This window comes from Octopus sinensis, linkage group LG9, assembly GCF_006345805.1.
Source record: "Octopus sinensis linkage group LG9, ASM634580v1, whole genome shotgun sequence".
Taxonomy (NCBI): Eukaryota; Metazoa; Mollusca; class Cephalopoda; order Octopoda; family Octopodidae; genus Octopus; species Octopus sinensis.
In genome coordinates, this window is record NC_043005.1 from 45,879,905 (window position 1) to 45,895,998 (window position 16,094).

General features: G+C 35.2%; 1 protein-coding gene across 1 annotated transcript in view; it reads right to left on the bottom strand.

Moving 5' to 3' along the window:
- The window catches only part of LOC115215738 (solute carrier organic anion transporter family member 5A1), a 164,384-nt gene that overhangs the window by 41,699 nt on the left and 106,591 nt on the right, over positions 1–16,094 (bottom strand). Inside the window, exon 2 of the mRNA XM_029785032.2 lies at positions 14,623–15,654. Coding sequence (XP_029640892.1) covers positions 14,623–15,535 — 913 coding nt within the window. The 5' untranslated portion in view covers positions 15,536–15,654. The remainder of the gene's footprint in view (positions 1–14,622; positions 15,655–16,094) is intronic.

Below are 16,094 nucleotides of genomic sequence, written 5' to 3' on the forward strand. Positions count from 1 at the left end.
AATGGTGGACTTCTGAAGATAAAGAATAGTCTCAGGTGTGGGATAGCTCCTCGAATGAAGGAGTGAGCCTGCCTTCATTGAAGCTGATTTGGTAATACGTTCAGTGTAAGTCTTCCACTTACACACTTAGACAATTTTAGAGGGCCAAAAATTCCATGGGAAATGCAACAGAATTTGGAAAGATAGTGATGATGTCTGAATGTTTCACAATACTATTGATCTGTATACCAGAAATTATGGTAGCTATTTATAATACACATAGAATGTTTTCTGCATGACTGGATACATAATCTCATGTTTTACGTGAAACATATCTTCCGTGTGGTGACATGTGGCAAAAGCTAGTTTTTGAACAAGTCATGTTGGAACAAACAATTCAAGTGTTGTAATATAAAAATAAGCCAGTAGAAATAATGTTATAAATCATTGAAGCTTGCCGTAAGACATCTAACAAGCCATACATGCCATGCACACCAATTTCCCCAACTTCACATTCTACCGCAATAAAACCAAACCTCGTATTTGATATGAACACTCGAATTTTTGTTTTGTTTGCTCTAGGTAAATTTAATTGATATGAAACATGATATTTCTTCATGTTGAAATTACCATTAGGTGTGTGGGTGTGTGGATGTGTGGGTGTGTGGATGTGTGGGTGTGTGTGTGGGTGCATGAGCATGCATGTATATGCAGTAGTGGAGTAAAAAAGCATAATTTCATAAAGCTATTTTTGAACTGATAAGGAAAATTGATAAATAAAACAAAGCATTCACAAAGAGAAGTCAATTAAGTGTAAGAGAGTTTCATAAATGAAACTGCCAATACATGTTTTAAAGTCATGCATCCAAATAAGTTATGGTTTATTGTTGTCCTTTGATCTTATATTTTGTTTTATGCCTTCAGGTTTCAAAAACGGAAAGATGTTCTACCTCTCCTTCTCTCTCTCTCTCTCTTTCTGTCTTTGAGGTGGGCATAGGTATCAGAGTGGCATCAGTTACACGTTTGTAATGCATGTACAGAAGTACCAGAACTAATTCTTGTGCTCAAACACACAGAATAAGTCACACGCTCATAAAAAAACAATCATAAACATTGTCCTCAAAAGATATATACCAACAGATACATAAATTGAAAAGAGCACAAATACATACTGACAAACCTATATATATATATATATATATCTGTGTGTGTGTGTCTGTGCATATGCATATTCACACACATATATACACTTACACACACACAGGCACAGGCACACACACACACACACCTAGAAATAGAATAATCAATAGTATTGCTATATTTGCTGGCTACTGTTGTTTGTTGTTGTTGTTGTTTAACTTTGATCGCTTCTAATCCTATAGAGCAGTGGTTCTCGGTCTTTTTGATTCTGTTCTACATTGAAGATCAAACAAATAATTATTGGTGCATTTCCCAGGGAAAGTGGGAAAATAAAAAAAATGCTTTAAAGTTGAAAATTTAAAATAAAAGAACGATAAATATATAAAATTATTCCAGATCTTGTTTTTATTTATCTTACCTATTTATAATGAACATAGGGGATAACTCACTTTTAAAGATGCTCAAACAGAAGTGATTCACTGAAGCCTTAAATTATGTTTTTAAAAATCTGCTATGCACTTAGATATTATGTAAGGAATAACACTGTACTGTAGAACGCCATTTGGGAGCCAGTGCTGTAGACCTATAACACAGGAATACAGGAAGACAAGCTAGTGACACCAATCCACAAACACAACATGGTACAAAGTCTGATTCCAAAAAGGTCCATTTCTATCCTTGACACTCTGGCTACTGATTCCAATGTTATTGACTTGACTAGGGTCAATATTCAAAGAGTATAATTTTCCTGAACCATGATGTGCATCTTAGTCCATTTCTCTTTGAGCATTATTTTACAGGTAGATGTATGGCTGTGTGCTAAGAAGTTTCCTTCCCAACCATGTGGTTTTGGGTTCAGTCCCACTGCATGACACCTTGGGTAAGTATCTTCTATTATATAGCCTTGGGTCAACCTTGTGAGTGAATTTGATAGATGGAAATTGAAAGAAGCCAGTTTTTGTAGAGATATGTGTGTGTTTATGTGCATGATTTTGTTCCCCCCACCACCACTTGATATAAAAGTGTTGGTTTATCGACATCACAGTAACCCAGATGATTGATACAATAAGTACCAGACTTTAAAAAAAGTGCACTGGGGTTGATTTGTCCAACTAAACTCTTCAAGATGCTCCCCACCCCAGCATGGCCACAATCCAATGACAACAAAGCAAGACTTGCTGAATTACAGATACAATCTATCAGAGAGCTTCCTAACAGCATCCATCTACTCAATTTCACTCATAAAGCTCAAGTTGGTTTCCAGCTCAGGTTAAAGATTTTTTCCTAAGATACTATGCAGTGGTATTGAACCCAAGGCCTCTTCATTGCAAAATAAACCTCTTAACCATTTGGCCATGCAACATTCATGCCTCATAAATACATGAATGCATGACTACACTAAAAAGACACTTTCAACTGTTTTACATTAAAGATATAAATTTAAAAAAAGCTGGTACTTCAATGACATACAAAGGAAATGTTACTTCCACCTATATCAAAGAATGAACTAATGTTATTCGATTCTCAAGGTTAAAGGAAGGAAAAGAAAATCTTTGTTCAGACAGTTGTAGATTAAATTGTAAGGATATTTGAATAATTGCTAGTTGAAGTAAAAAAGTTATGTTGCTATTATATCTGATGTGAAACAATGTCAACTCATATACACAGCATGTCTCAATGACATATAATAGCCTTTCTAATTTGGCTACAGATGTTGATAGAGATTATCAAGTATTTATCAGAACACATTTCACGGTACAACACAGATGTAATAGAAGTAATAGTCAACACTAATTAAATAAGGCAACTAATACAATTTATCTATTGTATTCAACAAGTATCAAAACAAAAACAAACAAAAAACCCCGATGTCCAAGGAAACTAATGATGGTCAGCATTAGCAAAAATTATATATATTAATAAATATTAGCATCCTTTTCTCCACAAGACATATGAACTTATCCAAGCTCACAGACTCTATTGTATTCTGGTTTTAATTAACATCTCATTTCTTTTTGTCTCACTAGTGTAATTAGAATGCTAATGAAGTAATAATTATTTTCCTTCAGCTATTATATCCAACTGTGACCTGTCCAAATATCAGGTCTGTAACGAGGAAAGTTTAAACTAAAACAACATTCTTATCTTCAACTTTTATTATTATTGTTGTTGTTGTTATTATTATAATTTCTTCATAGTTCTTTTTTAATTCTGTTCATAGCTTATTTATTTATTTACCTTGCTAATGGTCTCACCATTGTTCTAAATTCTGACACCAACATTTGGTTTCCATCACTATTTTGCACCATAAACTGAGGTGTGAGCTTAAAATCAACAGCAATATTCTTTTATACAGATAAGAGAGTCAGCTGGTAGAATCATTAGCATGCGGGGGGGGGGGGGGTACAATTTGTCTTCAATTTTGAGTTCAAATTCTGCCAAGGTCCACTTTGCTTTTCACCCTTTTGGGGTCAACATAATAAGTATCAGCTAAGCATTGGGGTCAATGTAATCGACTTACCCCTTCTCCCGAAATTGCTGGCTTTGCGCCAAAATTTGAAATCAAAATATTTTTTATGCAGAAGGATTTAAGTTAAAGGAAAAATATAAACACCCAAGGAGATGACTAGCAAGTATAATAACCATCTTTATTATGATTAGTATTCTGAGCAACATTTTAGTATCCCATGTGCCTGCACACGCACACACACACACACACACACAATAGTTTTGTGTGGGAGGGGTGACTACAATATCAGCCAAAAAAAGGGCTTTTTAAGTTTTGTTTAGAAAGGCCCCACCAAAACTAATGTTGTGCTTCATGTGCCTTTTAAACTTTTAATGATGTGTGTATGTGGGGTGGTTACCATAATTGACAGCTTGAAAGCATATTAATATATACAAGATGCCTCAATTTTGGCAGGGCTTTGAAAAGAAAAAAAAATTTTAACCCAGTTTTTGCCTGATATTTGTAATTCTTCATCACCTGTCAACATATCAAGGAATATTAAAGTCTGAAGTGTTCATATAATAATGAAATCACACTATTCTCTGTTTAAGAATTTAAACCCTTTCATAATTTTTTCTAAAATACAAGCTTATGTATGTCAATTAAATTCTAAAATATTTGTGAATTCTGACTAGTTTTGTAACTAAATTTCAAAGATAATTCAATTTATCATTTAACTTTTACTTGTTTCAGTCATTTGACTGGGATCATGCTGGGGCATGGACAAGAGAGGGAGGCGAGAGGGTGGGGGAGAGAATTGAAGCTGAATAGACTGTCAGGAGTCAAGTCTGGTATTGAGAGTTATTTCTTGTTTTCATTGATTGTTGCAGATATTTCCATGTTCTTTGGCTCATTGTGAGACAGACAGACAGACATACATACACACACGCGCATGTGCATGTGTGCAGCAAACATGTAATAAAATCCTAGCAACCAATAAAAGACTAAATTTACATCCCCTGTGAAGGGGGATTTCTTATAGATGATAAGTCATCTCGTTTTACACAGGTAATGTGATAAATGTCTGCCGATTACGTTGACACATCACCATAATTTATCTTAAATGTGTGGACTGATATAAACACACGTTTGGATAACATCAAACAAATATTCAGTTTGTAGTTATAAAGTACAGTAAGTGTATAAAATCTTAGCAATTAGTCCATTATTGAAAAATCAGTTTTGTACTTGATGACATCTGAGATACATGCATCATAAGAACATACACTCAAACACACACACTTTAAGCTTATGCCAATAACATAAGGGTCTACAGTTTGCCTCAGAGCACTTGTGAAAATCTTAGTTTAACAAGTGCTATGACATGGAAAAGAGAGGCAAGGAGAGGGAGGGAGGGAGAAGGAGGGGGAAAGTGAGAAAGCGTACTTATGTCAAAACTATGTCAAAACCCTTGTCAAAATCTAGTTTCACAAGTGCCCTGGCACAAACTGTAAGCCTTTGAGTCACTGGCATAAAATGCATGTCTGTGTATATGTGTATGGGGGGTGGGGGTTAAAATTTCACTTTACAACCACATGTTTTTCAGTTTCAATTCCACTGTGTTCACTTCTAAATATTTTGTTATACTACAAGATAGTATAAATTCCCAGCTATTACTAATCTCTGTGCTGTGTGTGAACTTGACAAAATATATTTAGTAATTTACCCTGCTCAAATTCAATTCCTTTTATAGAAAAAAAAACTGACCTGCAACACCAGGATGTTCTTTTAAGAGAGAGAAGACTCAGAATCACAAAAACTAGAGACAGTGACATTGCACCCAGTTTCCAGAAAATTGAGTTTGTAGCATAGCTTCAACCCTAGGATGTATCATTTCTTGTTCTTTTTTTTCCTCGTGTCTGCCAGTCTTAGCCAAGAGAAAAACTCAGAAGGATAGATTTCATCAAGATGTTTTGCACTTCAAGCAGTTTTAAATATACAAGTCACCAAGATCCAAGTGGCTAAAAAGTGTCAGTAGAAGAGTACTGTAATGGGAGAATCCTGAACACCCCCACATGACTGAAGGTGGACTAACCAATTAGGTTAGAAGTGAAGTTGACAGTGTTAGTTCAACCGTATTGGTTAACCATATTAGTTCAACATGTGCTGGTTTAACAGTCGGTAGTTGAACAGTGAATACTGAGTATCATACTTACGTTTGAGTAGTAAGGAGTGTTCTGTGTTAACATATATTTCTGCAGTAGGCTATTTTTATATAACCACAACCAATTATTTATTTGTGTAATACCATTTTACACCAGACATGTATACTAACATCATAGCAGGTACCCTGGAGTCATGACCTAGCTGCAGCTTGGCTCCCTTAGAATGTAAGAATTTAAGGGTCAAAACACTTGCCTGGGTGGGGTTTCTTCTCCAAGACCTGCTGTTCAGCTCTCTTGAGAGTTTCTTAACACAAGAATATGGATCCTAATGGCTAAAGAGTCAGTTATTGTTAAGTTCTAAACCTTTTGCCATCCTGTCACATGCTTGCAAAATAATAATTTTTTGTTACTCTTTTTTAAATTCCTGTATTCCATGCTGATGCCAAATAGAAAGCACCTGTGCTGGTTCTACATAATAAGCACCTGTGCTGGTTCCACAGAGAAAGCACCTGTGCTGGTTCCACAGAGAAAGCACCTGTGCTGGTTCCACAGAGAAAGCACCTGTGCTGGTACCACAGAGAAAGCACCTGTGCTGGTGCCACATAAAAAGCACCTGTGTTGGTGCCATGTAAAAAGCATCCAGTACACTCTGTAAAACAGTTGGTGTTAGGAAGGGCATCCAGCCATAGAAACCATGCCAAAACAGACAGTAGGAACCTGGTGTGGCTCTCCAGCTTTCTAGCTTCTTTCAAACTGTCCAATCCATGCCAGAATGGAAAATGGATGTTGAATGATGATAATGATAATGTACTTCAAATAATCATTAACTCCAACAGCCACAAAAACTCGAAGTGCACATAGCTGCAATTCAATTATTGAAGTTGTTGGGGGCCTGAAAAACAGAAATTAAACACTCTTGTGCAACAAACAAATTTTAGCCTCACCCCAAGAAATCTTTTGACAAGAACTTCAATCTGTCTGCTCAAGGGGCAATTTGTTTTCTTTTCGTTTTATCAAGTGAATTTCTTCAAATATTTTTCTTCTTTTTATTTGCAGTTAACATCTCAAGCAGTGAGTTATAATAATAATAATAATAATAATAATAATAATGAAATTATTGTGTATAGTGCTCAGGTGCACTACAACTCATCAAAGATACATGTACAATATATAGAATTATGTGCAAAAGCTAGGGAAGTGAACAGTGCATGAGTCATGATATACAGGGTGCGTAAAGTATTTGAGGACATGCCTTTTTTGGGTCATTGCTGCATTTTTTGCTAACTCTGTATAATCTTTGTTTCAGAAAATAATAATGGCAGACCCTCAGCTTACTCAAGAAATGAAGAGGCATGCTGTTATTGTGGTCATAATGGCTGAGCATGGCGATTTAGAAATATCTCGAATTTTAAAAGTTGTCAGATCTTTCGTCTACAAAGTTTGTAAAGAGCTAGAGACTGAAGATGGAAACGTATAACCAATATCAAAGCATTAAAAGCATTCTAAACGCTCTGAAACCATCAGAACACCTGAATTTATCCAACAAGTTCAACAGACCATCGATTACAATCCCAGAAAGTCCATGAGGTCAATTGCAAAAGATCGCCATGTGTCAGAAGGAACAGTCAAAATGTTGTTCACAAAGACACCAGATATAAGTCTTATATGATGAGGAAAGGTCAATTTGTCAGAAAAAGCAGAAGAAAAATCACTTCATCAGATCTAAAAGGCTCTGAAACAAACTGAAAAATGCAGCAGAAGATTTGATTTGGTTTTTCTCGAATGAAAAAAATTTTAAACAAGATCAAAATGTTAACAGAAGAAATGACATGGTTATTCTGCAGTTCCAAGTGTTATGCATACAAAACTTCCTGCAACTGTCATAGTTTTAGAGGTTGTCAACAATGTGGGACATGTGCCTTCTTACTTCTTTCCACAAGAGCTTAGAGTTAACTCTGCCGCCTACATTGAGGTCCTGGAAATGATTGTTAAGCCCTGGATAGACAGTGTATGCAATGGAGGGCCATATGTATTTCAGAAAGACTCTGCACTATCACACATGGCTCTAGTAACACAGGAATGGATGGCTGAAAATTTTTATGATCACATAACCCCTAATATTTGGCCTCCTAATTGTTCAGATCTCAATCCATGGGACTATTATATGTGGAATGCTGTTGAGAGGGAGGTCAATGAACATGCTCATAACATCAAAGATTCTTTGAAAGCTGCTGTAGTCAGAGTAATGTCCAAAATGAACCAGGGCCACTTGATTTGAGCATGTACATGTGTGCATGTGCACAGAGGTGGGGGGTATCAGGTGTAGTGTTGGTGAATTTCAGGAAGCATGAAGGTTTTAAAGGATGCAATGTCTCAGCAGCTAATAACTAATGCAGGTAGTTTGTTCCATGCTTCAGCAACTCTGAGTGTGAAAAAATGTTTCTGAAAGTCATGGGAGCTGTGCTGCTTTCTGACTTCATAGGCATGCCCATGTGAGTTAGAATTCAGTAATATTATTTATTACTGAGGCAGCAAGCTGGCAGAATCATTAGCATTTCAGGCAAGATGCTTAGTGGCATTTCATCTGTCTTTGTGTTCTGAGTTCAAATTCTGCTAAGGTCAACTTTGCCTTTCATTCTTTCAGTGTTGATGTAACTAACTTAACTTCTGTGAAATTCCTGGCTTTGTGCCAAAATTTGAAATCAGTATCATTTATTAGTGTTATAATCATTAATAATTTAACTAGAGAGAAAGAAAGTTTAGATTTGGAAAAACTAAAATGATGTCACCAGTACAAAGCAGTTATCTAAGAAATATTGAGATTTATTGATTTTGAACAGGAGTGGTGTTACCATACAGTTGAAATTGCATCAATGCTGTTAAAAAAATGTAAGCATTAATCTACTAATCTATTTTAATTTATTAATCTATTTTAAATGTAGAGCCTTTGCATACGGTGGTTTTATGAGGAGATTGTAATTATTGTAACAAGAGTAAATAACATTAATTTCTTAGGGCTTACAAAATGTTTGAGTGGAGGAAATGAAGGTCACCTATGCATAATCAACTACTTATATTCAACATACCTGTGGGGGTCATGAAACTGACATGAAAATAGGTAAGAAATCAAAAAATAAAATAAATCTCAAACACAGAATAACTAAGAAAATCAGATAAAGACCCTTAGAAGATGGGAAAAAAAGTAGTCAGCAAGTTATTATACGGGATCAAACCCTGTACCTCTCAAATTCCAGTTGAGTGTTTTGTACCATAAGTTAAGAAGCCCATGACAACAGATACCATCTTTTATAATGCTAAATAATAGCTTTTAGAATGTGAGAACATTTTTATCAACAAACTTTGACTTGCCACCTGAATTAGTATTTTGCAGAAGAGAGAGGAAATTGTGAATGTAGAATAGCTCTATTTTATGTAAAGTACCATCTCACTTGGCACTTTGAACGTTGTATATAAAAAAAATGATCTCACAGGTAAAAATCAAATGCACAATGTACTCCAATTATCAAGATATCATGTCAGCAAATATCATCCAAATCCATGCAATAGTTATATTTTTATGATTTCTATACTGCATTAACTGCATTTTCTGCAAAATCTCTAGTTTTTTTTTTTAAACAGGATTGGGAGATTTACATACACAGAAAGCACTACAGAAATCTAAGAATTAATAAAAAAAAAAATTCCCCAAAATAGGACTGTATAGGTGCAGGAGTGGCTGTGTGGTAAGTAGCTTGTTTACCAACCACATGGTTCCAGGTTCAGTCCCATTGCATGGCACCTTGGGTAAGTGTCTTCTACTACAGCCTCAGGCCAACCAAAGCCTTGTCAGTGGATTTGGTAGACGGAAACTGAAAGAAGCCTGTCATATGTGTGTGTGTGTGTATGTTTGTGTGTCTGTATTGTCCACCCCCAACATTACATGACAACCAATGCTGGTGTATTTACGTCCCCGTCACTTAGCGGTTTGGCAAGAGAGACCGATAGAATAAGTACTAGGCTTACAAAGAATAAGTCCTGGGGTTGATTTGCTCAACTAAAGGCAGTGCTCTAGCATGACTGCAGTCAAATGACTGAAACAAATAAAAGAATAAAAAGAAAAATACTTAACATTTGACATTTGTTTTTTTTTTATTTGCCCTATATGTTGGTGTTGTATCCCTAATGCCTGTCTTTGTCTTATTGAATATTCATGAACATTTAACGTTTTACCCAATATTTCACAGTAGATTTTGTCTTCACAGCTATTTTAAAATTATACTGAAACAATTTGGGTCATGGCTCATAGGTCGAAAATTGTTGGGTTAAAGTGTTAGACTTTTTCCACTTATCACAGTATCGACCAGACCATTGATGCTGTTATACACTGCTGGTCATAATGCACTTTCAGTTCTGTCTTGATTGCACTATTCTTTTCCATCATAACCCAAATTGCTTGACAAGATCATCTTACAATAGTTGCAGAGACCTTCCACGTAACCTTTTCTACTCTCTTGGATACTACTCAGCAACTGCACAGATCCACCTGTTGTCTGTGAACTTTGCAACATGTCCAACCCAGTGGAACTTGTGCTTTCAGTACTCTGCAACCCACTTATATTTTACTGATAACATGAAAATTCCAGTACATTAAATTAAAAATAAATTCCTTTTATCAAAAAAATATAATTGAGAAGAAATAGGATATCTCATAGATAGAGAGAATATCTGTTTTAGATTTGCTATTATTCAAGAAATACAGAAAAAGAAAAAATCTGAGAACCAGCTTTAATGCTATTAATTTTGATATCAAAATGTTTTAAATCTAAATGTATTTATATGGTAGAGTCTCACATATGTGATTCAGTGAATTGAAAATCTTTGATCAACAGAGATTAAATGCATTTATGTTTGTTGAAATATAGCAGTTTTATCATTTAATATATGATGCATAAAGAGAATATTTCAACAGAATATTGTTATTGAATAATTTTAAGATATTTGAAAAATATATAGTTACATTTTATGTAAATAGATCGTTATATTTCATGACTTTAAGTTAAATCATTTGTTCATTCATTTGCTTTGCATTTATTTTTTTCCCTGCTAGCATGAGTTAGATAAATACATATTATTGATATTTTTATAATTACTTGCAAATAAAAAGTATTTGTAAATTTTTACTGCTGGTGATTTTTATTTTTTTTTTTTCATCTGTGAATGGTTTTAACTTCTACTCTATATATAAACCCATTATTGCCACAGTCAGTTTAAACTAATTTTCACAATATACAGTAATGCTCAAGATAAAAATTGTCAGGAGAATTGATAAATACAATATCATATTACATGCAAATCATTCATAGCACTAAAAATATTTGAATACCTTTCCTTGAAAGATCACCATCATCATCATCATTTAACATCCATGTCCCATGCTGTCAAGGGTTGGACAGTTTAACAAGATCTGACAGATTCTAGGACTGCGCTGTCTCTACTTTATAGGCTTTCTACTATTGGATTCCCTTCCTAATACCAACCACTTTACAGCATGTACTTGGTGCATTTTACGTGTCAACTGCACTATTGAAGTTGCCATGCAGGTCACAGGACTACAAACTCAAGGGATGGTAGAGATTGGAGACTAAAGGTTGAGGGAACTACAAAGCCCAGGGAAGGTCGGGATTGGTTTTATGCTAGGGAATTAAACTATAATGAATGGGTGGTTAGAACAGATTTTTGTAGAGGATCTGCATGTTTACTCACATTTTAGTAGAAGAGTGGAAAGATAAAAGAAAAATTATCAGATGCAAAGAGCTAGAGAGTGACAATGAGATATCCAGGTGACCCCCTCAAAGGACAATGTGAATAGAGGTAAGTGGATAAGTTATCAGTAATACTGTTTACAATTTAATGTACATCATTAACATCATCTTACCATCTATTTTCCACAATTAAATTGGTCAGATTAAAGTACATTGAAATACCATTTTCTATAGCCAGATGCCCTTACTATCATCAAAGCCAACTTATTTCAAAGTGAGGTAATTATATTCTCCTAGTCTATTAAACAACAACCTGGACATGGTTACATGGACAACAGGAAACAAATGACACCTTATGACTGAGCCTTTTTCTTTACAAAACTCATGTAACATTTCATGACCTGTCAAGAAGCACAGTCATGATTTTTCAGAAGAACTGCAAGCAAATGATATAATCAGCAAGGCCACTGTTCACAACCATCAAGCAAACAAGAAAGCAAGGGAAATACAAACTCACATGAGTACACACATATACATCATTTTTCTAATATCCACTTTTTCAATGCTTGCATGGAACAGACAGAGTTTGTTGAGGCAAATTTTTCTAAAGCCAGATGCCCTTCCTGTCACAAACTTTTACCTATTTTCAAGCCAGGTAATATTTCTCTAAGGCACATTTCCACAGAGTAGTGGAAATGAATGATGCTCTTTTTATGTCAGTAACACTCACAAAGCCAAGATATGAAAATACAATCACACACACACACACACACACACACACACACACATGTATGTATGTAGCTCCTGTCTACCAAATTGATTCACAAGGTGTCGTAGTGTGGCTGAACGCAGAACCATGTGGCTGGGAAACAAACTTCTCATCCACATGACCATACCTACCTACACACACATTTCGTCTGTCGTTACGTTCTGAGTTCAAATTCCGCCAAGGTCGACTTTGCCTTTCATCCTTTCGGGGTCGATAAATTAAGTACCAGTTACGCACTGGGGTTGATGTAATCAACTTAATCCCTTTGTCTGTCCTTGTTTGTCCCCTCTATGTTTAGCCCTTGTGGGCAGTAAAGAAATATATATATATATATATATATATATATATATATATATATATATATGCATGTGCATATACACACATACACACAATGGGATTTAGTTTCCAACAACCATATCTACTCACAAAGTTTTGGACAGCTTGGGGCTGTGGCAGAAGACACTTGTCCAAGTACTATGCAGTGTGATTGAACTAAAACCAGGTGGTTGGGGAATAAACTCAACTGTATAGCTATATCTGTCCGCTACACAGCCATTCCTGCATTCTAGCCAGCCCTCTTAGTGTTAATATAATACAAGTCTTCTAATAAACTTTCTCTCCTCATAATGGGTCAAATACAGAAGACCTATGATATAGCTGCAGTTATTATTGCAAAAATAACTGTATCAGGGAAAGTGGGACTATGCTGAATAATATTTCAATAAGTTTCTACTGACTTCTCTCTTTCTAATTAATGAACTATGATCAACATGATCAATAATGACTTCCTTCCAGTGAAATGCTTTGATTATATAGCTTTTCTAGCTCTCCAGCCTCTGCAATATAACTAACAGATACTGATGTTCATTTTTTTCATTACACTATACTGAAGAGGCCCATCCATAATGAAACAGAAGCTATAAGTAGCTTACAGTTGAAGCAAAAGAAAAAAATAAATAAAAGCATAAAAATAATTTCTTCTATCTTTTACTGGTTTCAGTCATTCGACTGTGGCCATGCTGGGGCACCACTTTGAAGAATTATTAGTTGAATGAATCAATCCCAGTACTTCGGGTTTTTTTTTTAAGACTGGTACTTCTTCCATTGGTCTCCTTTGTTGAACCGCTAAGTTACAAGGACGTAAAACACACCAACAGTGGTTGTCAAGCAGTGATGGAGGAACAAAACACAGATATACATATAAATATATGTATTCAATAACAAATTAAAAGCAGCACTAGTGGTGTAAACATGCTTGTGCTACATAAAAAGCACTGGTATTGGCACCACATAGAAAACATCCAGTTCACTGAAAAGTATTTGGTGTTAGGAAGGACATCCAGCCATTGAAACTATGGCAAAACAGGCAATTAGAGCCTGATACAGCCCTTGGCTTGTCAGTTAGTCAAACTGTCCAACCCATGCCAGCATGGAAATCAGACATCAAATAATGATGATAATGATGGCTGGGTATTCCACAGATATGTATAACCTTAATGGAATATTCAAGTAGAATTAGTGAGTGACAAGGCTGAACGTTCGGATTACATGTACAAACCAACTGACAGGTTTCTATCTATACATGTAACATAAAAGTTGTGACCACCTGAAGCTATAGTTAAAGAACATGCCTAAGATACCATGCAGTGCAATCAAATCTGAAACCTCATGGTTGAAAAGTAAACATCTTAATCATGCAGACAAATAAGTGTGTGTATATGTATATGACAAATAAGTGTGTGTATGTATATAGGCATGGGATTAAAAAAAATTGATGCAGCAAACAACAATACCAGATATTCTGTTGTGCCACAGTTGCATTCTTTTGCACTCAAGTTGTTCTCCCTTCCTTACAAGGTTGATAGAATAATTACCAGACAAAGAATATGAATCAATATAATTGATTGGAACCCTTGAAAGTGGTGCCCCCCACAATGGCATCAATCTAATAACTGAAAGTAATAAAAAGAAGAATAATTGTTTTTTTATCCATTTATACTGAAATGGACAAAAGAAGTTAAAAAACCAATGATGACGCTGGTTTCAATTTCAATTAAGTGTCTTTGCAATCACATCAGAATACTAGATCAGACTGTGAGGCCTATTTACTCTAGAATGTTTTTGGGTTATTGACCCATCTTTTGTGGTTGAAGAACAGAAAAGCAAAATTTAAAAGACCCATGATATTATGATCAATAAGAATTTTTAGATACGTCTGATTAAAACATAATATTAAATATTTTTCTTAAATAATAATTTACATACCTTATTGAAAAATAAAAATAAAAAGGAAACTTATTTTTCAAATGCCTACTCAAAACATATAGAATAAAATCAAAGTAGAATATGAAAGCTTACCAAGATATAATGGAGCTTTTTCTTTGGTCACGTGATCATCAACATATGTAGTTCCAAGAGTAAGTATTGGTGTTCCTCCAGTACCAATGAGCACTTGCGATATTATTAATATTAAGACATATTTCCAGTTCCCAGAGTTTTTATCAATACAGCGGTTACCAGCTCCACCTGCAACTGATCGGCAGATGTTTTCTTTGGTACTGTTAATGATCTTGTCTTTTAAAGTGTATTTTTCAGCTATGATATGAGGCATTGAGAAAAAAATAGCTCCAAATCCCATGAACACAACTCCAACACCAATCCATTTTGGAATGTGCCTTCGACTGCCAAGGTAGCTGACAAAAATCACTGCCACAAGAGACCCGAATTCATAAGAAGCAGCAATTAGTCCTGAAATTGAACTTCCAATTTCAAATCGTTTCTCAATAGTTGTTATAACACTGTTCAAATAACCTGTCGATAAAGAGCCAGTTACAACTAACAATAGGCACATAAAGAAGACAAAAGATCTAATATTTGCACAAACATTGAGGCATTCGGGCCGAAATCCTCCCAAACCACATTCTCTCTCATCATCGTCACCAATACTGGCTGCATTCACAGCACAACGTACATATTCATCTTTCTCAGTCCGACCTTTAAGAAATGGCACATTGCTACTAATGGAGTATCCACTGGTTGAGGTATCAAGGCTAGAGGGAGATAACAGTTTCATTCCTTTTGACAAGGATCTTTTCTGAGAATTCTTCTTTTTGCAAGTCTCCTGATTCTGTGCTGTGCTGTCGGCAGCCGACATGGCATACAGTACAGCTGAGTTGGTCCCGGACTCATCATAAGGATCATCACAGTACTCCAAAGTGGTATTAGATGATGCAGACATGGATACTTCCATGCAATCATAGTTGTCACTCATATTGAGCAGAGCACATTACAAAGATGTTAAGAGGTATTCAACAAAAATGGCAGCTGCTGGCAAAGACTGTTGATATATTCCAGAGGACTTCTTTTGACATTCTGGCCACAGCAACACACCTGAAATTAGAGAAACAGAAATATGGATTTCAGAATTTCACTATTTGCCACATGTCAAAATATATTAAATTAAAACATCTTCAGTAGGAGATTAGTCAACACAAATCAGAAGTAATTTCAGTGCCAGTACATAGACAAATTGTTTATTAATTTGCATATCATATAGCTGTTAATCATTACAAGACAACCATAAAACTTGCAGCAGATATCAGAGAGTTAATTGACAAGTAAAAATGAGAGTTGAAAATAAAAACCAAAAGACTGAAAGACTGCAATGTACAAGAGATGGGACAAAATAATTGAGAGATATGGCTGAGAATGAAAAACATTGATGTTGCTTAGACATTTTAGGAAAAAGGAGAAAATCAACAGCAAATACATATACATACACATGTATATAACATTCATTGTGTTATGCTAGCATGAATCAGATAAATAGA